This window comes from Podarcis erhardii, assembly GCF_964252035.2.
Source record: "Podarcis erhardii genome assembly, chromosome: 1".
Lineage (NCBI taxonomy): Eukaryota > Metazoa > Chordata > Lepidosauria > Squamata > Lacertidae > Podarcis > Podarcis erhardii.
In genome coordinates this window covers 108,255,194-108,281,398 of record NC_138497.1, presented here as the reverse complement: position 1 = coordinate 108,281,398, position 26,205 = coordinate 108,255,194, and the positions used below count along the sequence as shown (strand labels likewise).

The following is a 26,205-nucleotide window of genomic DNA, read 5'->3' as shown; positions in this document are numbered from 1 at the left end:
TACTACCCCAACCCCTTTTCAAACAATTTGAGTCTCTTAAAATATAAATGGAATGTTGTTGAAAGACTGTAGTTCTGATTTTCTTCCTTTGTTATAATTCGGTGTCATTGGCCTCTTATGTAATACATGTTTTGCCCCAGGAAGCAATTCTTGACCTTGCAAACTTGATTAGGTTGAAGTTGTACTAAAAGAAACCCAATCTGATTCCCAAATACAGCTGCAATTATTGAAGTAAATGAAAATGATGAAAATCAGGTAACACGGGATATTGTAGAAAACTGGTCCATAGAAGAGCAAGCCATGGATACGGATATTGCTATTCTTCAGCAGGTGGAAGACTTAGAGAGAAGAGTGGCATCAGCTAGTTTGCAAATCAAGGTAAAATGTGCTTCAGTAAAACCTCTCTTCGGTAACGTCATTGCAAAAAGCGATAATTCAAAACTGTTATGAGCAGCTGTTTTTACAGTTGAGGATAAGTGCTTTTCTCAGTAACATCTCTGGGGGGCAAAAATCCAATACAGTTTCATTAGGTTAATATCACCTAGACTAAGATGATTTCATCCTTTTTAAATGACTCATACATAAAGTAGACATTTCAGTGGTTAGAATTTTCAGAGAAGGAATATGAGTCAGGATCAGAAGCATGATGCTGCTAGTTCCATGAGCCCAGTGACTTAACTAATCATTGGTGGCCTTCTGTTTAAGAAGTAATCAAAAATCCTACTGAGTAAGAGGTATGCCTTGGTTATACCTTTAGGTAGCTCTTAGGATTCCAGTTATCATCATTATTGGGCATGGCAATCAATAAGATAGCATTAGTTGTCACCAGTGGTTAATCTGAATTTATGTATCTGGCCACTTTTGGGTTCTTAAAATTATTGCAGGGTTTTAAAAAGGTACAAGTTGCCAGAACTGTGAAGCTGGGCCTTGAGTTAGGTATGTTCTTTCCATGCTGTGAGTGGCTTGTGGGTGTGATCCAGGGACACCATTCATGTAAGATTTGTCTTACTGATGGCCTGTTTTGTGCAAAACAATGTAAGAGAGAATACTGCTGCTGTAAAGCTCTGTTCTTTAAAAGTAAACGTTATCCCAGTCGAAGCAAAACAGGAAAGAAGCTTCTGGTCTCCTGGAGAGCATTTGGAAACAGAAGCGCAGTGTAAGGGCTAACTCAAGCAAACAATCCACTGATCATTCTTAGGTGGTTACAGTAGCAAACAAACATGTGAAACCTTTCTATTGAAATGTAGGGTTGGATGTGCCCTGATCCTGCATCGGAAAGGGAAGACCTGGTATATTATGAACATAAATCAATTACTAAATTACACAAGAAGCGTGATGGTGATTGTGCTGGTGGAGAAGAAGGCAGTAGCAGTACTCTAGAACGGAAGAGTGACAACCCTCTAGATATAGCTGTAACCAGACTTGCTGACTTGGAGCGGAACATAGAGCGAAGGTATCTGAAGAGCCCCTTAAGTACCACCATTCAGATCAAACTGGATAATGTGGGCACAGTTACTGTCCCTGCTCCTGCACCATCCGTTAGTGGTGATGGTGACGGGTAGGTTATTGAGATTAACTTGAAAAATTATTGTGCTTCTTTGCTAATTGGAGCCTATTTTCTATTGTGTGTTTATCTATGTATCTTCTTGTATGTCTTTGATCCACACGGATCACGTTATTATGCATGGTGCTTTGTAAGATTTATTTTCCCCCTGTTATGTATGTTAATCCTGCAAAGTTATCCTACATTTAACTGGTTGTGACTAAGCTTTGAGGCACGTAGCCACAGTCTGTGCACTACATCAAATTTAGTTGCTTAAGCCTTATTACCCTTACTGGCTGTGTACGTTTTTGTCATTGCTTGGCTTTCGATGTGACAATGATTGTTCCACGTTCAGAAACTGATGAAAATGGATGTGACCTGCTTAATTTCTCTATATTTCAATGCAGAATGGAAGAGGATATTGCTCCAGGGCTAAGGGTATGGAGAAGGGCATTGTCAGAAGCTCGCAGTGCTGCACAGGTAGCTCTGTGCATTCAGCAGTTACAGAAATCAATAGCATGGGAAAAATCTATTATGAAAGTTGTAAGTGTTGTGAACTGATTTTTACGTATCCTATTTTCCTCCTTTTCCAGATACCTCAATTGATAGTGTATCTTTCATTGCTGCCTGTGAAAAATACAAAAGTTAAATTGTGCATTTTACATTGATTCACATGCTGTGCTCTCTTGTAGCCAAATTCAGCATTCTGAACTTTCTTATGACAAATAGCCCTTCTGCTGGTATATTTTGACCTTAGTATTCCAAAAACCAAAAGCTAGAATGGCCATTTCTGTGCCCCTCTCTTGGAGAGGTCACCATGCTAATGAAAAAATGACCCCTTCTGTGTTGCCATTATGGGGATTCAGTGTCAAAGACTGCAATTAAAGGCTTTTTCAGAAAGATGAGATGCAAAGTACATGCTTAAAAGATGTGCATGGCTTCTTTGCATGCCCACTTAATACAACTGTATGTGCAGATTGGACGAGTGTACAGGCGCACAGGCTGAAATGTCCGTCTCCGCATAGAAATGACAAATTAACAAGCACTGCTGTGTTAATTGCATATTCATGAAAGGCATGCAAATGCATGTAAAGAGATTTTGCATGAATCCTGGGCATCAGATTTCTGAAAATTAAGCTTTTTATACTATAGCAATGAATGGGAAATGCTAACAATTAAACAATGGAAATATATGAACTGTTGAATTAACTAATTCTTTCTCCAACTTTTATACTTACTGTAAACTTATAAACCTACTGTTTACCTGATAACATAACCCAAGAAGTTACCAGCATACATTTTATCTATATTATGGGTAATATAAATAAATATTGCTGCTTCTTACCTTAAGACAGTTTTCCACTGGCATTATAAATGCTATAGTTTCTGTACTGTGTTTCTCCACTGAGATTAAAACGAAATTGGGGGGGGGGGATCCCATCACATTCCCAAAGTGTAAACATTGCTTCTGTTTAACAGCAAGTGAACACCCCTATTTTTACTACTGGGACTGATGACAATTGTGACTCTTTAGCGCAAGCATGGGGATCTTCTGAGTTGAGCTCCAGGACTTGAGCAGTCCACACAAAATTGTCATTCCCTAGTTAAACCTCAAACACTCAAAAAAGAATGCTTTGTTGCGTTGGGTTCTGCATGTTATTTTCATGATTCCCTAACTTTGCCATGAGGCGTATCAGGAGACGAGCTCTGTGCACAGAATAGCATGTGGTCTCTGGCATTTAGATCTGTTGAAATTAGATGTGTGGCTTCTGAAATCAGCATCTATTTACTTCATGTTTTGGCCAAATGAAAAAAAATACTGAGGATACTGGAATTGCTGGTGTTCTGTAATGCACATCTACTTTCTGCACAGTGGACCCTGTTCACTATCCACATGTTGATAATCTGAAATTTCCTAGTGCTTTCCCCCTGATTTCCCCCCGCCTACATTAGTCTGATTACAGTCGCATTCGCTTTTTTGTCTGACCTAATTATTGCAAATCTAACAAAAGATGAAAAAGGAGTAGCACACTGTTCCTAGGAGATTCCATATCAGAATAAGGGAGAATAGCAAAAATACGTAGGGACATATCCATTGCTGCAGCTCTGCTGGTGCGATGGTCTTCCATATGTGCAAGACCCACCCCTCTCTCCTGTCCTATCCAGCCCCATGTGTGCCCGAAAAATCAGCTCCAGGGGGTTGGGGGACACTCTAGAGCAGATGTTGGGGGTGCATGGTGGGAGGACAGGAAACAGAAATCCTGTTGCACCAGCAGAACTACACATGCTGAGTCCTATGCGCAGTTAACTTGTGTGATTTAAGCCTTGTGCAGTTGAAAGTCCAGGCAGTTGACACCACGCAAATTAAATGAGCTTAAAAGCTTTTTTTGCACTGTGTTTTCCTGGCATAGAAAGATCTTTTAAGCTCCTCTGCCTTGCTTACCGGGCAAGTCCCACTTGGTGCGTGTGCTCTGGGATGCTCTTGTGAGGTGTCCCGAGAACTAAAGTGGCCCTGTAAGATCTCACGAGAGAATCTCAGAGCCCATGCGCTGAGCAGGCCTAAGCTGGGGGGGGGGTGGAGGCAAGGCCCTCTCAATGTGCCAGGTCCAGAAGGTAAGGATGCTCACTCAGGGGTGGTTTGAGTATATGCATTTTTGTGTATACATGCCATCCCTGGAATGTAACCCATGTGTATGATGCAGTCACACTATACAGTAGAATGTCCGTGTTAAGTGTCTTGGGAAATAATACTGTTCAAAGTTACAAAATTATTTAAATTCCTAAAATTCCCCCACACTGAGCAGTCCTAAAGTAAAGAGCGAATCCCTAACAGAGTGTTTAATCTGTAATAAATATATTATTTAGTCTATAATGTGGTCTATAATAAAGAGAAAAATTGAAAAGAAAAATGTTTGATTGACTGGCCATTTCTGTACTTCTCTGGCTCCACACTTGGTGTAAACAAGCCATATAACCTTAGACACTCAGAATTTCTTAAGTTTTCAATTGCATTTTATTCTCTAATACGTGCATAGAATGTTTCTACATGCCATAATTAAAGTATTTCCCCTGTATTGTAGTACTGCCAAATATGTCGAAAAGGAGATAACGAGGAGCTTCTTCTCCTTTGTGATGGTTGTGACAAAGGCTGCCATACCTACTGCCATAGACCCAAGATCAGTACTATTCCAGATGGTGACTGGTTTTGTCCCGCCTGCATAGCAAAGGTAATTCTAACTTAAAGGCGAATCCTTGGAAATTCTCCAGTTCAGTGTTCTGTTGCTTTCCAGCAGTTGCCATGCATGCAGTAATTGCACATAGACTCTGCAAAACTTAGCTGTCCATAAAAAAATTAAATGTTCTGATAGGGTGACCATTCACACATGCCTCTGTTTTTCATCTATGATACATGGAAGACTTGAAAACGTAGGGAGAAATTGAATAAATGCTTCCCTATCTGGTAATTCTCTGCCCAGCAGAGAGTACTGTTTACATTCTTTTAAACTGCTTTTTAATTGTGTTTTTAAATGTTTTAAAAATGGGTTTAAATTGCTTTAAACTGTATTTATTGGGGGGGGGTTATGCGGGGTTTTTTTGCTGTTTCTGTTTATATTTTGATTATTTTGTGTTTTTATATTGTAATTTTATCTTGTGAACCCGTTGATAAGTAAAGTCGTACCTTGGATCCCGAACGCCCTGGAACTCGGACGTTTTGGCTCCTGAATGCTGCAAAGTGATTGTTCCGGATTGTGTACATTCTTTTGGAGCCCGAATGTCCAACAGGGCTTCCACAGCTTCTGATTGGCTGCAGGAGGTTCCTGCAGCCAACCAGTAGCCACGCTTTGGTTTTCGAACGTTTTGGAAGTCGAACAGACTTTTGGAACAGATTCCGTTCGACTTCCAAGGTATGACTGTATAAAAAGTATGCATCTTCTGTGCTTGACATTGTTTAAGTGCTGCTTTATTTATATTGTGGGGTAGTTTCTGAAGAAGCATAAATATCCTCTGACAATCATTCTGATGTGTGTGGGAACCGTGCACATTCCTCTGGATATAGGCCATTGTGTGTTGAAGCAACATCCATTCAAGCTGCTACTTCATTGAAAAAATAGTCAGTGTTTGGCAAATAAGTACTGGGAATAAATTTGGCTCAGTTCACATTTTAATGCAAATCTAGCTAATTTGCACCTCTCGAAATGAATGTGTGAACTGAAATACAGCTATCCTTTTCTGAATTTATAATGTAGTTCTCCCAACAACAGAGGATTATAAAAAATGCATATATAAGTGAAAATAGCATACAAAATGAATTACAGTAGTACCTCGGGTTACATACCCTTCAGGTTACATACGCTTCAGGTTACAGACTCCGTTAACCCAGAAATAGTACCTTGAGTTAAGACCTTTGCTTCAGGATGAGAACAGAAATTGTACTCTAGCGGTGCGGCGGCATCAGGAGGCCCCATTAGCTAAAGTGGTGCTTCAGGTTAAGAACAGTTTCAAGTTAAGAATGGACCTCCAGAATGAATTAAGTACTTAACCCGAGGTACCACTGTATATTATGAGCATTGCTTGTAAAAAATGTATATTAAGGAAAATTGCATGCAAAAAATGAACATTAGGTGAAACGTGCTAAAATACTGATGTAATTTCTGAGGGTTTTTTTTATAATTGCAAACAGACATGGAAATGTTGGAAATGTGAATTTAGGATTAGAAAATGATAACTAAGAAATTTAGATATATCTACACATAATTTGTCTTCTGCATTTTCCTATTGCCATTCAGGACCTCTTCAAATAATAATAATAATAATAATAATAATAATAATAATAATAATAATAATAATAATTTATTATGTATACCCTGCCCATCTGGCTGGGTTTCCCCAGCCACTCTGGATGGCTTCCAACAAAATATTAAAATACAATAGTCCTTCAGATATTAAAAGCTTCCCTAAACAGTTTTTTTTTTAGAGGTACAGTACATGCAAAATGTTTTGTGTCCATAACGATATATAGTGTGTAAAAGGGAACACTTCCTAAGTGGCAAGAGAGAAAATGCAATAGACAAGTTAAGTGTTAAGGAATGTATTTTTCTTTTTATTGCTATGAGTGATGGATCCAACTAAGTTATATTCACAAAAGTCTCATTGGAATAGTGGATCTTCTCTGAGCATGAGTAAAGTTGGATATCTCCCAATGTATGCATAGAGCAAAACCTCCTTTATCCACATTTATAATGAAGGTGGATGTAGCAAAGAAGCAAGATTGTCTGTGATGTTCTGCAGTGCACTGTAGTCCATGAGTACTTATTCCGTAATATATTTGTGAGTCTTTAAGGTGCTACAAGGCTTTTGTTATTATTTCATGTAAAAAACATGGATCTTTACAATTAATAGTTATTTTAAATGTCTTTTATTCCTGGAAGACATCTGCTATTATCCTTAATTGACTGTATGTTTTTGTGTATATAACCTTAAATCATGGGGTGTGTTTTTCTAGCCATAACTTTTGTATAATATTTTCTCTGTTCTCAAAACGCTCCCCCCCCCCCCCAATTTTATGCTGAACAGCATGGTTAAGCTAGTTGGATTCAGATGAATACGGCTCTTTATTTTGTCACATAGAATCTCACTTCTTAGCTTTCTTAAGCATTGTTTTGTAATCTGTCTGGGTCTATTGGTGGTTTTTACCCCCTTTGGTCTCCTTTTCATTTGCAGCTTCTTCCATTTTAGTATCAATCGCCTGTTTAATTAGTGTGCTCTTTGTTCCACATCTAAAGTAAAAATGTTAAACAGACTTCCATTTACATGCTTCCATTTGGTACATTGTTGTTTACTGCAAATTTACAGCCTTTGTTTAAAGTTGATAGAGCGGTGTTGAATCGTCACAACAGTTATAGTGATTAAATTTTTTTTGCTTTGAAGACTGAACACTCTGAGAAAAAGGGAATCTGTCTGGCAATGTCTGTAGAACTCTAGAGTGGCCTTGAAACTGGCCTGGTTTTAAGAGGATTCTATAAATCAAGCTCTCTTTTACCGCCACCCAAATATTTTGCTGTCTGAAATATTCATGTATTTTTAAACAGACCAGATGTAACGTCTCCCTGCCCTCCCCATTCACAAGCAGGAAGCACCAGTATGTGCACAGGAAAAGGGATATTTATTTCCACCAGCACTCCTTGTGTCTCATAGGATCCTGCTTCAGGGTTTTTGGAAGGCAGGGGGAGGGGAACCTTCTGCTGGACAGAGGAGCTGAAAAGCCCCGTTGTAGAAGCAGAGCCTTTGCCTGTGGTGCTTTTGATTCTGGCCACTGACTTATAGGGTAAATGCAGTAAGAATATGCCCATCATTTCTAAGGGCCGATAATTTTTCTTGGTAGGAGGGCATCCTGGAAGGGGCGTGTGAAAAGAAAACAGTGATGTGCCTAGATTCACCTTAGGGGGGGCGGGTCGGGGGGAGCATTCCAAGCATGTTTGCTTGGCCATTAAGTTTTTGTCTTCATTTATTGGGATTTTTTTCTTCCTGCTACAGGCAAGTGGTCAAACTTTAAAAGTGAAAAAAAATCAGATCAAAGGGAAGAAAAGCAACGAGCATAAGAAAGGCAAGAAACTGCCATTAGCAGCAGAAGTGGAAGAAGAGGACTCTGCATCTACAAGCAGCTCTGTTAAAAGAGGGAAAATGGACTCTAAGAAGAGAAAGATGGATGAAAATATTTCTGTTAGCCCAACAAAACAGGAAAGTGTTTCTCCTGTGAAGAAAGCTAAACGTGATGAATCTAAGGACATGGCTATATGCAGGTATTGGCTGGCTGGGTATATTCATTTTAAATTTTGTTTATGGGCAAGTTGAAACCCTCCAAGTACACACAGTGCTGCAGCAGATGACCTATTTGTTTAAACCTGGGTCTGTCCCAGTCATTTGTAAGAAAGAGGTGGAGGAGACCCCAATGGTAGAGTAAAAGCTTGAATGAATGAACTTCATCATTCTACCTCCCTGCTACCTCTCCTCCAGCCTGATGTGGAGAAAATGGTGTTTGGGTGATGGTCTGCATGAAGATAAGCATGGCTCCCCCCCCCCCCGTGTCCCTTTTGTTCTTAAAGGGGGGCACCCATTCATTTTATACGTGATTGAGGTAGACTCGGATGTAAACATCTCATGTAATTTCTGCCTGAGCCAGCTCTTTTGGGGGTCATCTGATAGTACAGATCAGCTGTCCAGGCTCTGACAGCTGGTTGGTTCCAGATATCCAGAGAATTGGCACTCCATTCTTGAAGGTAGCAGCAGCCAGAGACCATCAGTGGAGAAGGTGAGCTGTTCATCTGGCCCTCCTCCACAGCTCCTGGAATTATTCCTCCTCTTGAGGAAGCTGGCCTTTTTGCACCTTTGGCCGGCAGAGGGAAGTCTCCCCCACCCCCTGCTGACGGACTGATTGAGAGGCCACCTGCGTTCAGTCTACCAGAGGAGCGGGGCCAATGGGGGCAGCAATGCCCCCAAGGGAGATAACCTACTTTGGGAGGAGGCAAGAACAAAAGCTACCCCCATAACATCATTTTCTCGGGGTATGGTCTTGCCCTACATGTTTAAAATGTTTTAAATTGTTTTTAACTGCTTTTTAAAATTGTGTGCCTTAAAATTTTTGATTGTTGTTGTTTTGCATATTAAGGGGCATAAGGTGTGCCTGGGAAGAGAGGATCTGGAGAGAGCAAGGGGGGACCCCAATTACTGTGGAAGGCGAAGGGAGGGAAGGCCTGGCAAGGGGTACATGGCATGGGCAGTTAGTGACAGATTAGGCAATCTGCTGGTTTACTTCCTGCCTCACTGCCCAGTAGTTTCAGAGGCAGCGTTGAGGACTCCCAGACTGCTGAGGTTGGAGAACTTCAACATCCATGCCGAAGCAGTTAACTCTGGGGCTGTCCCAGAGTTGGGGCTCATGTCCCATGTTGGGGCTGTCCCAACATGTCATTGGTCCAACAATTGTCACAGGTCAAATTCCGAACCTTGTTTTCTCGGCTGGGCAGGAAGAGGGTGATCTGAAAGTGGGGGATATTGTCATGGTAAGATCACTTCCTGTTGAGATTTAGGCTTTCAGCACCTTTCCCCCTCTGCATTATACAAATTTTAATCATCATCATCATCCACTAGTGGAAATCTCTTCTACTTTTCATTTCTCCTCCCAAGTAATATGTTTTATCTTTGAAACTTTGCTTTAAAAATCTAAATAAAACTTAATTATTATCTACTGGTACAGTGTGTTTCACAGCAGGCAGCATTCATATTTATAGATAAGTATAGCTAGACAATATCGTGTGAGGCACCAAGCTGTTCAGCAATTGATTGTTTTTGCGTGTGCCTTTCTTAGTGTTCTGCTGTCTGAATTGGAAACTCATGAAGATGCATGGCCTTTCCTGCTTCCTGTAAACTTGAAACTTGTTCCCGGTTATAGGAAAGTTATAAAGAAACCCATGGATTTTTCCACCATTCGAGAGAAGCTAAGTAATGGACAGTAAGTAAAAATCAAAGGAAGTGCCATTTCCCCCCCCCAAAAAAAAAGTCAATGTAATATTGCATCAACTTTTTTTATTTAATAATTGGGTAAAATCAGATTTCCGAGTTTTCCCCCCTGTTACTGGAACAGAACACTGGGTGAACAATCTGGGGTGCCGAGAGGATTTGTAGGTGGAAGAGTAGACAATCGGCCAGCCAGTGCCCAGCTCCGATGGCTGGCGAGGTGGACCAAAAGTGCAATTGATTCCGGGAGTTGTGCTAATGACCATTTAGGCCAGGCCACTGTTCAGGATGAAGCCATAGATATTTAAGAGGCAGACTAAGTTGCTGCTGCAGTCATACAAACCAAATGGAGGAGCTTCTGTACCACATCCTGTGCAGGCATAAAAGGATATGCTTTTGTCAGGGCTGGAGTATCTGTTGCAAAGCAACAGATAGATAACATGCATGCCCAGTCTAATGTGTGGGTACTAGGTGTGGCAGTTTGTTCTCAAAAGGGGGCTGTGGTGATGCTGAATCCATAAAATCCTGGAAATGACTTGGGCCCCATTCTCTCTCAGGTTTTGGAGCTCTTTAGGGTAAAATGGCTGCCCATACTGCATTAAAACTTCAGACGTTTATGGGCTTTCTGTTCATTTGGATGGACCCGAACCAGGTGTGCTCAGTTTTACTTTCATTGAAAGCTGTGGTGCCAGTATCATTCAGCACCTGCTGTGTTTAAGATAACACGTAGCGAAGAAGTGAGACTAAATCTAAGATGAACAAAGTGCCGTTCTGAATTAATCCTGTTATATCTTTCCTCCTTGGTGAAGGTTTTAGATCCTTTGCTTCCGTTCTGTATTTTAAGGAAATTTTGCTCTCTTTGATATTTCAGGTATCCTAATCTTGAAGCCTTTGCTGTAGATGTCAGGCTTGTGTTTGACAACTGTGAAACATTTAATGAAGATGATTCTGACATAGGCCGGGCTGGCCACAACATGAGGAAACATTTTGAAAAAAAATGGACAGAGATTTTCAAAGTGAGCTGAAGTGATCACAGTCCAACATGTTTTCTTTTATTAAATGAGGATAAATGAGACCAGCAATGTGAACTGTATTTACATTAAAGTACAAGGCACATGCATAACTAATGACTGTTTTATTTTTCCTTAAAGTATCACTGGGGAGTGGTACTAATTCCTAAGGCTTCACTCCTACAGCAACCATGGCCCTTGGTTCTTGGTTTGTGTGTTTTATCAAACTATTTTAGGTAGAACAGGGAAGCACACCCAAAGAATTTAAACATAAGGGGTGTAATAGTGCAATAGCAATTTAAAATATATCAAAACGCACTGAATATTCAACCACCAGAGCTCTACTTGGGGAAAAATGTTCTCTTTTCCCTTTCAATAAATATCTATTTTTCATTTTTTTTACTTTGTAGTTTATTTTTTAGTAAATGTATTTAATTTTATGAATTATTTATGATTAAATAGCATCCAGACTCTTCGTTTTCTGTGAAAAGGAAGAATTAGAAAATAAAATTGCTTTAAATCTTGAAAATACAACAAGGAATGTTTTAAAATATAAAACAAAGCCAAGTAAAACTGTTTACACTGATGTGCTGTAAAAAGCACGAAAAATTAAACTTTACTGTAGAGTTACAAGTACATTTATATATATGTTGCTGCATCACTTGTGTAGTTAAATTGTATTTCAAGACAGTGAAGAAAATGAGACATATGTATATACTGTTCATTATTGTTTATATTAAGTCTTGTTTTAAATATGTATGATGTGTACATATTGTTTGCAGACATTATTGTTTATGCCTTAGAAGGACTGTAGCATTTTATTTTAGTTTTAAGGTAATTATAGATATATGGCTTGTACAGTAATTATCCTCTACCAACACTGTGGAGTCTCCTTAATCTTTGTAGTGCCTGCCTTTAAAACAGGGTGTAGGGGATATTAGTTTTCCATTTTTCTATTTTGTTATATAATTTCAAGCCACCAGGGCCTCAGATTCAAGTATAATCATTTGTATCCATGTGGAATAAAATTGTGACAATTTCCTACGCACACAGTATTTTTTCATAAAAACATTTCCCTCCATTTGCCTTGCCACAGAAATAACAAAAAGACATTTGTAACCACTGTGTTTTATCTACTGTGTGTTGTGGTGGCCTGTTGGAGGCAAATAGATCAGAATTTTTTTTGTACCTATGTAAGAGTACTTGAAGTTTCATTTAAAACAAAACGTTGTGGAAAAGGTAGCATTCTCTTTTTTTTAGGAGTGTTATTTTTCACTAGTATGTGTGGCACGGATACAATAAAAGACTGTTTTGCAAACCAGTTTTTTTTCTTGGTTATTTTAATTCCCTATACATTATAGTAATTTTTTAAAATAAATAAATAAAATGCTGCTAATTAGCAGCGAGATCTCCCCCACCCCACCTCCAGCAGTTGTGAATAGGAGATAGTAAGGAAAGGATCTGGAAAGAGCTAAGCTAAAATGGCTTTTGTTTGTGGTACCCGTTCTGTGAAGTTATGCCAAAGCACATTCAGGCTTGTCTGAAATAACAATGCTGGCTAATGGAAGCCCAATACTAGTTGGAATTACTCAGTTATGTGAGTGCTACAGCAGGACTAAACCAAAGGCCTCGTGGTTCAAAAGGCTCAGAAACTTTATTGGAACATCTTGATAGGCACAGTCATTTTCTGCACAAACCCGTATGTGTACATCCATTATATTATATAGCGTCTCCTGGTCTATGCTGCAGTTCTGAGGCTCATTCTTACATGTTGTACAATCCTACACATGTCTACCCAGAAGTAAGCTCTACTGAATTTTGGGGACATTATCCCAGTTAGTAGGATTGGTGAACTTGTGGCCCTTTGAAAGTTTCTAGATTACAATAACCATCATTTTCACTGAGGGGAGCTGGAGTTCAACAATGTCTGAAGGACCATGGGTTCCGCATCCTGGGTGTGTAGGATTGTGTTCCTACTAAACCAAGTGCAAGGGCTGCCGCACTTGTATAATGGTATTTCACTAGTAAAATGTCAAAGATAATTCACCTTTACTGGCAAAAGTATTTATAGCATCAAAATCAGAAAGCTTTCAGTGGTGCCCAAGCTCTAATACTACTAATGGAATGGTTTTTGTTGTTGTTCCAAGGAAATCTCATAGTGATTTAATTTTTTCTTACAAGGCTTTTTAGAGACTCTTTAGATATGTAGCAGTAGAATAGCTTTATTTCTGTGTTGTATTGCCTAATACATGTGACTGGAGAGTGGATAATTAGTTTCAGTAAATTATTCAGAAATATTTAATTCTACTTTATCCAAATTAGAAATCAGTCTTTTATCTCTAGCATACAAAGGCTTACAAGAAGATTTGTTCTACTTGACTTACTGATATTTATGGCCAAGTTCCATACTAGAAAAATGTAATGAGTGCTTCTGAAAAGTGTAAAGTTGTTAATAGAAAGAAAAAAGTTATTATTTTTTTAATATTAGTTTTTAAAATTCACTTTTGCCATTTCATCTGGCAGAGGAGTAGTAGAACAGTAATAATTGGGTATTAGCAGCCACAAAACAAATTTTGATTATAGAAGCACAGAGGCAATTAACAATTGCAAATCCACCTAAGTAGTCACTGGGACTAGATCTCAGGGATCCCACTCCAGAGAGCAGATCCTAAGTCATATATATCCACAGAGGTAACAATATCCTTTGAGGTCACCAATAGGTCCATAAGAAAAGAAGGGAAACTGCTGGCTCTGGCCAAAAGCCTGCCTAGTCCAGCATGCTATCCAGATGCTTATGATGCAAGCAGAATCTGACTGCAACTTGTGATTCCAACAAGTATTCAGAAGCAGACTCTTCTAGCAGTAGAAAAAGGATATAGCCATCCTTATGACTAGTAGCCACTGAGAACCTTTCCCTGCATGAATTTCTCTAAACTTCTAAAGTTGGTGGCCATCACTTGTGGGAGCAAATTCCATAGTTTATGCACTGTGAAGAAGGACTTTTGTGTGTCCCAAATCTTCCTATATTCAGCTTCATTTGATTGTCCCAAGTTCTAGTATTTGTAGGAAACTGTACAAAAAACCAAAAAAGACTATCAAGTGGATTTCATGCCGTCTACCCATACTGCAGCATAAGCTCTTGCTGTGAAAACAATTCACCTTGTTCTCTGACTTTTTAAAACATGCACACATTAAACTTAAATAGATAAGTGCATCACTTTGCAATATACATAACTTATATATTCACAAATGTGTACAGATGCCTTTCCCTTTTTCTTGTTTCTGAAGCATATGTTGCCAAAGGCAGTCAATATGTTTGTTTTTAATTATTACTTTTTCTATAGCTGTTCTTATTTTTTATCTGTAAGCTGCTTTGAATCCCTGTCAGGGAGAAAGGTGAGGTATAATAATAATAATAATAATAATAATAATAATAATAATAATAAGAAGTAGTAGTAGTAGTAGTAGTAGTAAATGCCACTGAACTCAGATGCATGAGTAGGATTCAGACTTTATCTACTCCCTATTGTGAATTTTAAAACAATTGAATGCATCACTCATTGCTTTTCATTTTGCATAGAAATGAGTTATTTCTTTTGTTACCTGTGTATTTTATCTCTGCTTCTGTAGCTTCTTTGTCAAACTGGGGAGAACCATCTTGATTCTACTACCCATTTTTTACTCACCTAAATCCTCATTTTAAAAGTAACTTTAAAATTGAAATTCCTTTCATTTTCCTCCCCTCCCCCCTTGAAGTTTCCTTTACTTATAACTAAACTGTCCCTGCCTGAGTGAAGGAAAGAGATACGATGTTAAGTTTTTATTGAAATCTGAAATCTCTCTATATATTTATCTCAACATTTTGGTGTGTCTAAGTGGTGTATTGAAGACCCAATATAGTAAAACTAACAATAAGTTAATACTTTTCAATCAAAATTCAACTGAAAAGCCTAATAGGTTATAAAAGTAAATGCCAAAAGTTCAACAGTGGGGCCTGTCTAACCTCAGCTGGAAGGGAATTCCACAAAATTGGACCCACATTTCATGGATGTGGTGACTAACCACAGTGACTAAAAGCGACTTCCCTGAAAATCTCAGTGATTGAGGGATACAAGGGATCATGTAGTCCCCAGGGTATGCAGGAGGGCCTTGTAAATTAATACAGGAATCTTGGACCTGGTTCAGTAGCATATGGGCAAGCTATCGAGCACTGGAGATATGTGCTGGCATTATGCTATAGTCTATCCCCATCAACAGTCTAGTTGCAGTGTTTTGTACTAGCTGGACCCACCCAAGGATAGCCCCACAAAGAGTGCATTGTAATAATCAAGACCATTCCTGCCCAAGAATGGCTATAGGTGGCATACCAGCTGTAGTTGGTAAAAGGGACATTGAGGCTGTCTGAACTTCCAAGAACAAAGATGGATCCAAGAGAAACCTCAGACCCTGAACCTGTACTTTCAGAATGAGTGCAACCCCATTCAGAATTGGCCAGTGTCTTGGACATGGGACCCAACAAACCCACATTGGAGAACTTAAAAAGAAAACTAGCGAAAAGGCTTGAACCACAAATTCCCATGACATTCTGTCACTCAGTATGAGCAATACTGAATAAATGTTAACTTGGCAAAACCATCATACTTAATCAACTGATATTCACACCACTGTCAAGCAAAATAATTTATTATTAGTGAATATAAATAACTTTAGAAATGTATCGAAAACAACGTTGCTGTGATATAAAATACATTTATATTGCCATAAAGATGATATATTTATTCTACTGCATCAGCAGAGCCCAGATAAATAAAACAGCTGAAAACAAAGAAGGAAGCACTAGTAGTCAAACTGACCTGATACAGAGGGTATATTGTAGAGTATCATGTTTGCATTTGTGTGGAGGTCACTGAAAGTACCATAATACATTTTAAAGCAGCCTTATCAGTTTACGAAATTAATATTGGGCTTTGGTCCACGTAAGCTCATGCCATAATAAATATTACCGTAAATACAGTGGTACCTCGGGTTAAGTACTTAATCTGTTCCGGGGGTCCGCTCTTATCCTGAAACTGTTCTTAACCTGAAGCACCACTTTAGCTAATGGGGCCTCACGCTGATGCCGCGCGATTTCTGTTCTTATCCTGAAACAAAGTTCTTAACCCAAGGTATTATTTCTGGGTTAGTGGAGTCTGTAACCTGAAGCGTATGCAACCCGAGGTACCACTGTATTGAAGGAGCTACAAGACTTTTGGTTGTTTTCTGCAAAAATATAATAAACCTGTTCCTCTGGAAGTTGTTTTGAAATGTATCACTTACATGGCACTCTGCCCACTTGGAAAACAGAATGTTTTCCCCAAATGCCTGAAAGTGACACCACAGGCACCCAGGCAACTGCTTATTGTAGTTGTTTACATACATTGAGGGAACAAAACTTGTACTTGCAGCTCATGAAGTCTGCACAGCTTACTATTGCAAGGTATTGGAAGACTCTAAATGCAGACTTGTTTGGGATCTGGATCTTACAACTCTGGGACTTAATGGACAAACTTAGAACCCATGTACTAGAGTTGAACAGGCAAGAAAATCACTTATTTTTTAATCAACATGGCATGGTTTCATTACAAGTGTAACACTGACAGAACGTGGTTATAGGCCTTTGAGGTCCCGTGGCAATCTCTGGAATGATACCTTGGTTTAAAAACTTAAAATGATTTAAAAGTTAAATGTAATTAAATTTTTGGTGCTTCTTGGGGGGATGGGGGGGAAAACAGCTGTGTACGAATAACTTTATGACTGGTGTATATTACAAATGGTGGGGGGGGGGGAACAAGGACAGACAAAGGGAAACACTACTTCACAGCACAGTTAAATGCCAACTTACATGGCTTTAAAAAGAGGATTAGAAAAATTCATGGACATGAGGCAATTGCTAGTCATAATCACTATGTACTATTCTCCAGGATCATATCTCAGTACCAGTTTGGGGAACTTTAGTGAGATAGTGCCATTGCTCTACTTCCTGCTTGAGAGCCTTCTCTAAACATCTGTTCCACCACTGTGGGAAATTGAGATGCTAAGGCTCTTCTCCTGTTCTTAATCTAATTAGATCCTAACCAGCCATTTCTTTTTGTGTAACAATTATGCCAAGCCAAAAGAGCAACCCATCTAACAAAAACACATATTGTCACCTCCGACGGTGACTTTAGTTTGCTTATTATTCTGTACTCAGAACAGCAATAATAATAATAATAATAAACCTTTATTGTCACTACAACACCTGTGTGCAGTGAAATTAAACGACCCCCCCCATACACTCAGTCTTGTTCGCGCTCTGTGTGCTTGTCGGAAGTCAATTGCACCACAATTGCAAGACGCTGGGCAAGCTGGATAAAAGGCTTGAGAGGTATATAGAAAATCGAGTATAGCGGTATGATAGCAACTAGCAAGCTGCATGATGCAATGCATGGTTTTCGATCACACCTGTAGTCAGATCAAACGTGTACGCATATGGAAAATAACATGGCCATGTTATCATGTGAAAAATAATGTCCTATATTATCCGGAGATGACAAACCTCCGGCAGGCTGCGCGCTAATTGGGCAGGAAGTTGACAAGGAATGCAATATTTGGCATGTGCGTTAGACTGGAAGACCTTGCATCCTTCTCTCCACACCCCGGGACCCCCAGCAGCAGGCGTGAAATGGCGAGGTGGGGGCCGGAGAGAGCAAGGAAGGCGACAGCCTGAGGGGAAAAAATGCTATTCCACCAACGCCCTCCTTGGCCGCGTTGAAAAGTAGGCAGCGGTGACATCACCGCGCTCGCCAACTCTCTCTCTCCCCCCCCCCCCCGCATCCTCAGTTTCCGCCTTCCAGTTGGGAGGCGTGTCACGAGGCCGCAGGTGAGCCGGCGTTCCAGACACGGAGGCGCCGGGGGCGTGGAATTCCCTTTGCGTCGCGCGCGCGCGCACGTGACCTTCGCGGGGCCACAGTGTTGTTGTTGTGCTCCGTCAGCTACGAACTCGCGCAGGCTGCAAGAGGAAGACGCGGAGCCCTCGGCGCAGCCGCAAGACAAGAGGTAAGGAAAATGGGAGAGCGGGCGGGAGAAGAGAGCGGGGCAACTTCCAACCGCCGCCACCGAACGCTCAAGTTTGAAAAGCCGGGCTGCTGCGCGCGCGGCGTAATGACAGGAAGCAGCGTGGGGTGTGTGTGTTGGGGGGGGGAAGCCTGGCGTCGTTTGCGCAGGCGTCGCCTCTTTGATTCCCCTCGGAGCTGTTAGGGGGCGTTAGGCAGGTGTCGCTTCACTCTCGTCTTCTACGCCCCCCACTGCCTGGGAGAGGGGGAGACGGAGGTTTGCGCCTCAGAGTCTCGGGGACGGGGCTCCTCTCAAACGCATGGCTGTTTTGGGCCCTCTCAAAGCCTGGCCAGTCAGACTCCAGGTGTGGGGTTTTTTTGGAGGGGGGGGTGCGCGGTAATGTTTCTATTGGGGTCGCGCCGCTGACTGATATATATACTGAATATAAAGAAGTTGATTTGAGTATCAGCGCGCGTCACAGGTGCTCAAGGTTGGTGAGAACAAATAGCCTGTTCGCATAAAGCACGCTTGTTAAGGAGCTCAAAATGTAGAATGAAAAAACCCCCGCATATTTCTGAAATGAGGACACTAGTAAAGCTTTACCACAACCGGCACAAAGTTTTGTCGCTTGAGATTGTGACAAGTGGAAATCATAGGCTGCAGTCCTGGCCCCACTTATTCCCACGGAAATTCAGTAGGATTTCCTTCTGAGTAGATAGGGTTAGGATTTGGCTGTAAAAAAGTTGTGCCTCAGCACTTAAAACCAGGACAGCAGGTTGAGGGGGAGCAGTCAGTCTTCCCCCACTGTGGTGGGATGTGTATTTCTGCTTGAATTGTAATTTATTTCTAAATTTGCATCCATCCATACAAACTATCATATGCACAATATATGGAACTCAGTACTATCTTTTTGTCTTTTTCTCTCTGTGGTATATGGAAATAATCTTACAAAGTTACCTTTAATGTAAGGTTACCCGGGACAGTCCCCGGATTTACAAATCAGTCCCTGACAAAATCCTATCATCCCTACTGAAATTGAAGAGTGTCCCCGAATTCATTGAAAAAAATCTTACTGGTAACCTTACTTTAATGTGTTTCAGAGTCTTATCATATATTCCTTACAGTTACAGAAATGGTTTTCTGTTTTGTAATAGTAATTTCAAAGCACATGGCTCCTGTAACATAACGGAGGAGGAGGGAGGCTTAGGTGCCATGCAGTGCAATCCTAAGTATGTTTACACAACAGTTAAGTTCTCAGAGTTCCATTTGATTTACCTCCTAGGCTAGCAAGTTTTCTTAGCTTCAAGACTTACTTTGTCAACATTCATAGGACTGGGCTTAAAAAACAACTTTAGTCACAGGTAAAGTTCTTTAAATGGTAGGTAGATGTAAATGATTCTATATGGATCATAGCTGAAACACAGTCAGTATTCATGATCAGGTGGTCTGATAAGTACTCATCAGAGTTTGGTATTCTGGTTTTCAAGTTTGATTGGTATTACTGTGCCATCTAAATAATTGATGATAAATGACTGTACAATTTCATCAGACATACAAGACGTGTGGAACACATGCTGAGTATATGTACAACTGGGTAAGGTACTTGAGCCATAATTTGTTTTGAATGTTTATGCTATTTTTATTATTCCAGCAAGGCTTCTGTGACTAAATTTTAACAACATACCAGAAGAATCCAAGCAAATATTTAAGAATTATTTAAGAAGTGTGTGTACTCCAGCTGCTTAGAGGATTCCATTTACTGTCACAGGTATTGAAGATTAAAGCTGTTCTTTTTGTGCTACTGTTCATTATTTTAGACTCTTTTAAAATAAAAATTGTAGAATTGTGTACAGCCATAACTTCAGTTCTACTTGCAGCATTCCTGTAAAGTGGCTCAATATTATTCCCACTTCTACAAATACAGAACTGAGAGAAGACCTAGTTATTTTTAGACAGTACCATTTAGGAATGTAAGTGGGAGGGACTCACCTGATTAAACACCCTTTCATACAAAAAAAGGGGCAGGGGGGACTAGTATGTGAGGAAGAAGGCTGGGTAGGCAAGAATCCTTTTCCTTTGAGTCTAGGTTTTTATGTGGAAGGATTTTGGTGTGGCTGCAGCATTTAATCATGGCACATCTCACTCAGAATGAGAAATTGGCTTGAGGAAGAACAGTTCAGCTTCTGCCAAAAATTATATTATTCATGTTACTGTCTGTTATGGTTGAATTTAATGTAAATAAACATGTCCTTAATGAAGTCTTTAATTACATAATTCCACACTGTTTCAGTGTAAAGGCAATTTATTTTGATGGAGACAAAATTACAGAAAATGGGGGGAGGGGTGGACACAGTCGTTAATTATGTATCATTTCCAGGCTAAAAAATAAATAGTCAATACTGATCATATTCACTTGCCTAATATGTGTTCCTGACTACAAACATGCAGACGGCTGCAATTTCTGCTCCTTTGTCTGCTTAGAGTGGAATTTTCTGCTATCCCTATACATGATACAAAATGAATGAAGAGGAAGGCAAGCAAATTCAGTTACCAGCTCTTGAAATTTCATACTCTCAGCAATACGATCTGATCTAGGCAGGTAGTACAAATGCATAACCCAGCAGCCCTTAGATTAGTGTTTCCCAAACTTGGGTCTCCAGCTGTTTTTTTAAAGTTAAATTCCCATCATCCCTGATCACTAGTACTGCTAGCTAGGGATGATGGGGGTTGTAGTCCAAAAAAGCTGGAGACCCAAGTTTGGGAAACACTGCCTTAGATAGATCCAAAGTGTGCTTTCCTTCTGTCCTGTAATCTCATGGCAACTGGAAGTTGGAGCTGAATGTTTCTTTCCTGGAGGGGAAAGTAAATTGCTATCAGCTGCTCCTTCTCTGCTTGATAAATGGGACCCAGCTGGTCTTCCTTTTGCTGTGGTGTTCCTCCTTGGAGGCAGGTGGTATCAGCGGCCCATGGATAGGGCAGGAGTGAGTTTCTTTTCTGCACTGCAGTCCCAAGAACAAGGGTGTCTTTGCAAATAAATATTCTGCATTGGTGACAGTGTCTACATTTAGGAAATATGATTTATGCTGTGCACCTTTTGGAGTCACATGTTCAAGATACCTTGGGCTGTAAAATACAATTTTTAAAGTGGTTTGTATCTTCATCTTTTTGAATTTTTTGTGGTAAAGATAAATATTTACCTTCTAATCATAATGTCTGATAATAAAAGGGAACATAATCTAGACATTTATGAATACTTATAACTTTTTCTTCTTTATTTCAGGTCACTTTATATGACCAAATGGTGAAGTTAATTTGCACCTTGACAGATCATAGTGATGATGTCAACTACTGTGCCTTCTCTTCTTCTTATTTGGCTACATGTTCCCTGGATAAATCTATCCGTCTGTATTCTTTAAGCAGTTTTGATGAACTTCCTTACTCACCACTAAGAGGCCACACATATGCTGTTCACTGCTGCTGCTTCTCTCCTTTTGGAAACCTTTTAGCTTCATGTTCTACGGATGGCAACACAGTTCTGTGGGAAACTCAAAATGGACTGAAACTGGCAGTGCTGGAGCACCCCTGTAGGCATCCTGTAAGAATTTGTCAATTTTCCCCTAATTCCACGTACTTGGTTTCAGGAGCTGCTGATGGAAGTGTAAATCTTTGGAATGTTCAGTCTTTTAAAGTATACCGGTGAGTACGTCAGGCCCCAGTAACTAGAAAAGGAGTAGCTAACCTGTGGCCTTCCAGATGTTGCTGGACTACAACTCTTTTCAGCCACAGCCAGCTTAGGCAATAGTTAGGGATGATGCACACTGTAGTCCAACAACATCTGGAGGGTCAGAGTTGAGTCACCTCTGAACTTGACAGACATCACACAAATTTTACATTCTTAAAGTACTTTTAGATTCTTCTCTGTCTTTGGAGGAAGCTATTAGACTGTATTCTACAGTAGTAAAGATGAAGTCGGTATAATTTCTGTTAATAAAAATGGTGATAACTTACTTTCCTTAAATAGCAATTTAGATATCCGCTACCGGAACAATTACAATAAGCATCCCATTGTGTTTATTGATGAGACACTGAAATTCACAGAGCAACAGGTTTTTTGTTTTTTGTGAGGGCTAGCAGAGCCAGAACTTGGGAAAGTGTTTCTAATTTTTAGCACCAGTTTGATGTAGTTATTATTAATATGTTAGGTGTAAGTTCTGTATAAATCAAAAAACCATCTCGGATTCCTTGGTCTTCCCCTCAGCTGCTTTCATGCTATACTGTTTTGTAATTTGTTTCTAAATCCACAAGTCTCAGTACCTTCTGGTGCTTATGGGTCCCATTAAAATATAAATTGCTAGTAATTCTGCATTTTGGAATAATGCATTTATGTAGTTGGCATTTAGCTTGAATCTATTTTTATTACGCAATTAATATATTAAAGAATGATCAGTTTTCTTCTATAGCTCATGTGATTCAGTGGTCTTGTTTAGATATAATGATAAACCTTGGTTCAGCATTATGATAACAAACCACAGTAAGCCTCACACTTGCATGCTTCCTCCTTCTCTTCTGATGCATGTCCAAATAAGAAGTTTTCCCTTTTGTTTAGATTAACCACAACTTGCTATGTTACCTGACTCCTTAGTTAGTCTTAGGTATGATTTCTTGAATGAGGACAATTTCAAACCATAGTTTATAAAGTTCGCTTGTCTCATTTAGCTGTAGCCAGGATTAAACAGCATGTTAAACAGACAACATGCTAAATTGGTTGATTTAAAACTGAAGTTGAAGCTTCCAAAGTCCTTCCAGCTGTACCTGAGGAGGAGAGAAGAAAGGTGAAGCAAGCTCAAGGCTAAGTGAAGCTCATTCTTGTAATACTAAATCATAGTTTAATGTTGCAGCTAAACACAGCCATACCCTGCTGCAAGTAAATAGACAACAGGCAGGTCTTGATATTTCGTAGTTAGATGATTTATCTGTCCCTTTGTAGGTGCATGAGGTGCCAGCAAAATTGCTTTGCATTAGATTGCTTATATTCTCCTTTTCAGAATTGGTTTAATTCATGCTTATCTTACTTTATCAGGCTTGTAATATTTCATGTGATTCGCACTTCCAAAGTTCATGATCCTTTATTCTTGTCTTTCAGATCTGGCAGTGTTAAAGATGGCTCTTTGGTAGCCTGTGCATTTGCTCCTGATGCAAGTTTCTTTGTGACTGGATCATCATGTGGAGATTTAACTGTTTGGGATGAGACAATGAAGTGCTTGTATAATGAGAAAGCTCATGATCTTGGAGTCACCTGCTGTGACTTTTCTTCAAAGCTGGCTTCTGGTTAGTTAACTTGATATTTAAATACATCCTTTTAATATATTTTTTCTTCTCCAGCCCTACCTCTCATGCAAATTGGTTTTGTCACTGAGGCCTGTGGTATTGATGCTTCAGAGTGTTCCCCTTTCTCTTCAGTTGCCCTTTTGCTAGGCATGATAATGGGGGTAGGCAGGAGATGTCTGGGAAGCTCTGGAGAACTGGCATAGAACTGGACCATGTGTGAAAGAATGTGATAAGAAGAATTATTCTAAGAATTTATGGAATTTCTCATAGTGCTCAAGTTTAGTGTCATCTATCTCAACATTAACGTTGCAGTCGTCTGGTTCCTGGGAGAGCATCCCAGAAGCCAACAAATCCATTGGATTTCTCTGTGTCTCTGAGGCTGGAGAGAGATGTCTCCCCCCAAAGAGGGAGATCTAACACAGCATGTCTCCTCTGTGAGAATTCAGAAAGTTCAGTCAATTCCTATTTGGTGTTGCATCTTAGACTTTGGGGAGAGTAGGGATGTGAAGAGGAGGCATTTTGAGGGCATGTCAGAAGAACTCTCTTGCTCCCCCAACATGCTCCTGGAACGAGGGACAAATTATACCAGCTCTGTAGCTGGCACAGTTTAGATTCCAATGAGAAGGGAATTGCTTCAAGGGGGCGGCTGAGAAACAGAATAAAAAAGGGGGGAATACTGCTGCCACCCTTTCTGCCCTACTGGCATGAGCCCAACATGGCATAGGAAAGGCGATTCATCATATTCTGTTCTCCCTGCAACCCCATTTTAGATTGCTCTCCCTGATTGCAGTCTTATGTAGGCATGCTTGGGAGTAAGGCCCACTGAACTTACTTCGGAGAGGTGTGTGTTTGTGTTGTAAAGCTGCAACATTGTATACTAGTATATTGAGATTAAATGACACAAGAGTACAGAAGCTGCATCTCCTGACACTGGAACCTTTTGTGAACCTTTGTGGTATTAATAACATATTGAAATTCATGATTGCTAGAACCTTCCCTTTATTTTTTATTTTTTTGAAACACTCTTCTGTGGAAGAATACCATCTGCCATATTTAAAAAAATGCTGCAAGCTGTATTGCTCTGATAGAACTTGAAGTTAATGCAGGAATAAGTTGACTTGAATCTTTCTTGGTCTGTTCTGTTTTTTAGTTGGAATTTTCACCAATGTGTTTTATATTTACAAATACTTATTTTAGCCATAACTTACCTGTATTAAGTGATCCTGAATATACTCATGTTTAAGACTATAGTAAGTGTCATTCTGGGGTTTGGGCAATGTGAGGGGTAGCACAGAGGATTAGGTTAATAAATCAAAGAACCTAGGAAAAGAGAGAGAGAAGAATTCAGAGACTTGCCTATACAAGAGAACAGGCATAGGCAAACTTGGCCCTCCAGACATTTTGAGACTACAATTCCCATCATCCCTGACTACTGGTCCTGTTAGCTAGGGATGATGGGAGTTGTAGTCCCAAAAAACATCTGGAGGGCCGAGTTTACCTATGCCTGCTAGAGAGGGTGGGTGATGGAGAAACTCTTCAAGTGTTCATTGTGAGCTAGGCTTTCAGGGATTAGAGTGGATACCAACCTTCTTGGGGCTTTTTTTAAAATAAACATAACAGGTACTGTGCCCAGTCTGTACACAAAAAAGTATGGTGCAATCTGGATTCTCCTTGAATACTCCTTAATACTCAGTGTAATACTTAATACTCAGTGTAAAGTTTAGTTGTGTATACCCTTTTAGAAGACTTACAAAAACAAACACTGAGATGAGGCATTGGCATAGAAGAGTGTGGATGTAAGGAAGAGAGGGGCTGCCTGTGGTTGCAACATCCTGGAAATCTTAAAGGTTCTGTTTCCTGTAGTGGGTGCTACGTAGAACAAAGAAATAGAAAATCACAAACTCTAGGATGTTTAAGATACTTTTATCTTAAACATCCTAGAGTTTGTGATTTTCTATTTCTTTGTTCTACGTAGCACCCACTACAGGAAACAGAACCTTTAAGATTTCCAGGATGTTGCAACCACAGGCAGCCCCTCTCTTCCTTACATCCACACTCTTCTATGCCAATGCCTCATCTCAGTGTTTGTTTTTGTAAGTCTTCTAAAAGGGTATAATCTCTCATCTGATTTGAACCTTGAGAACGCTTCATTAGTTTCTACTTCAATATTCATACTATTACTGTTTTAAAATGTTGGCAGTTTATCATGGGATCTAACATAGAAATTGAACTTACCAGAAGTGAAGTTTGCATATATCCTGTTTTAGATCGTATTGAAATGGTGGTAAATTGCTGTAAAGTGGACCCTGTCTAGATTACACCCCCTCCTCCTTCTTGTTGGGAAGACTGGAGGCAGTGCTTTTATATAGCAATGAAATGAATCTGCCTGTTCTCAAGGCATTGGATCAGGCTGCTGCCTGACCCAGCTCTGAGCAACTACTTTTGTGTGTGATGCATAAATGGTGAGGAAAGGAATAAGCCTCCGCTCATCATGTGTTGTAGTCCTAATGCAAATTGCTCCCCTCACCCAGGATTAAATAAAAGTATTATTCGATCTAGTTTGGCCCTCAGTCTCATTGCATCTGTGGGATATACTTCCAGATAGTTTGCATCGGATTTCAGCTTTGATATTCTGTTATTTTACAAAGGATTGCTTTTGTCATTGTGTAAAGTTTTATAGTTGTTCTTACAATCTAAAATAATGCTAATAGAATTGTTGGCATATTTACCAGTTATTAATTT

The 26,205-nt window shown here is 39.9% G+C and overlaps 2 protein-coding genes across 21 annotated transcripts in view; both read left to right on the top strand.

The window, feature by feature from the left end:
• Positions 1-12,385, top strand: part of BAZ2B (bromodomain adjacent to zinc finger domain 2B) — a 183,416-nt gene extending 171,031 nt beyond the window's left edge. For 12 of the 14 annotated variants that reach the window (XM_081870115.1, XM_081870106.1, XM_081870118.1 and 9 more), the window contains 7 exons: positions 218-378; positions 1,248-1,558; positions 1,951-2,086; positions 4,624-4,770; positions 8,078-8,343; positions 9,906-10,049; positions 10,926-12,385. In XM_081870115.1, the coding sequence (XP_081726241.1) occupies positions 218-378; positions 1,248-1,558; positions 1,951-2,086; positions 4,624-4,770; positions 8,078-8,343; positions 9,906-10,049; positions 10,926-11,079 (1,319 nt within the window). In that variant the 3' untranslated portion in view covers positions 11,080-12,385. The remainder of the gene's footprint in view (positions 1-217; positions 379-1,247; positions 1,559-1,950; positions 2,087-4,623; positions 4,771-8,077; positions 8,344-9,905; positions 10,050-10,925) is intronic. The other 2 variants (XM_081870108.1, XM_081870111.1) reach the window with 1 other exon arrangement.
• Positions 12,386-17,920: 5,535 nt separating this feature from the next.
• WDSUB1 (WD repeat, sterile alpha motif and U-box domain containing 1) overlaps positions 17,921-26,205 on the top strand; it is a 44,808-nt gene continuing 36,523 nt past the window's right edge. For 4 of the 7 annotated variants that reach the window (XM_081872632.1, XM_081872629.1, XM_081872630.1 and 1 more), the window contains exons 1-4: positions 18,281-18,499; positions 19,787-19,903; positions 21,416-21,831; positions 23,279-23,463. In XM_081872632.1, coding sequence (XP_081728758.1) covers positions 21,434-21,831; positions 23,279-23,463 — 583 coding nt within the window. In that variant the 5' untranslated portion in view covers positions 18,281-18,499; positions 19,787-19,903; positions 21,416-21,433. The other 3 variants (XM_081872628.1, XM_081872631.1, XM_081872633.1) reach the window with 3 other exon arrangements.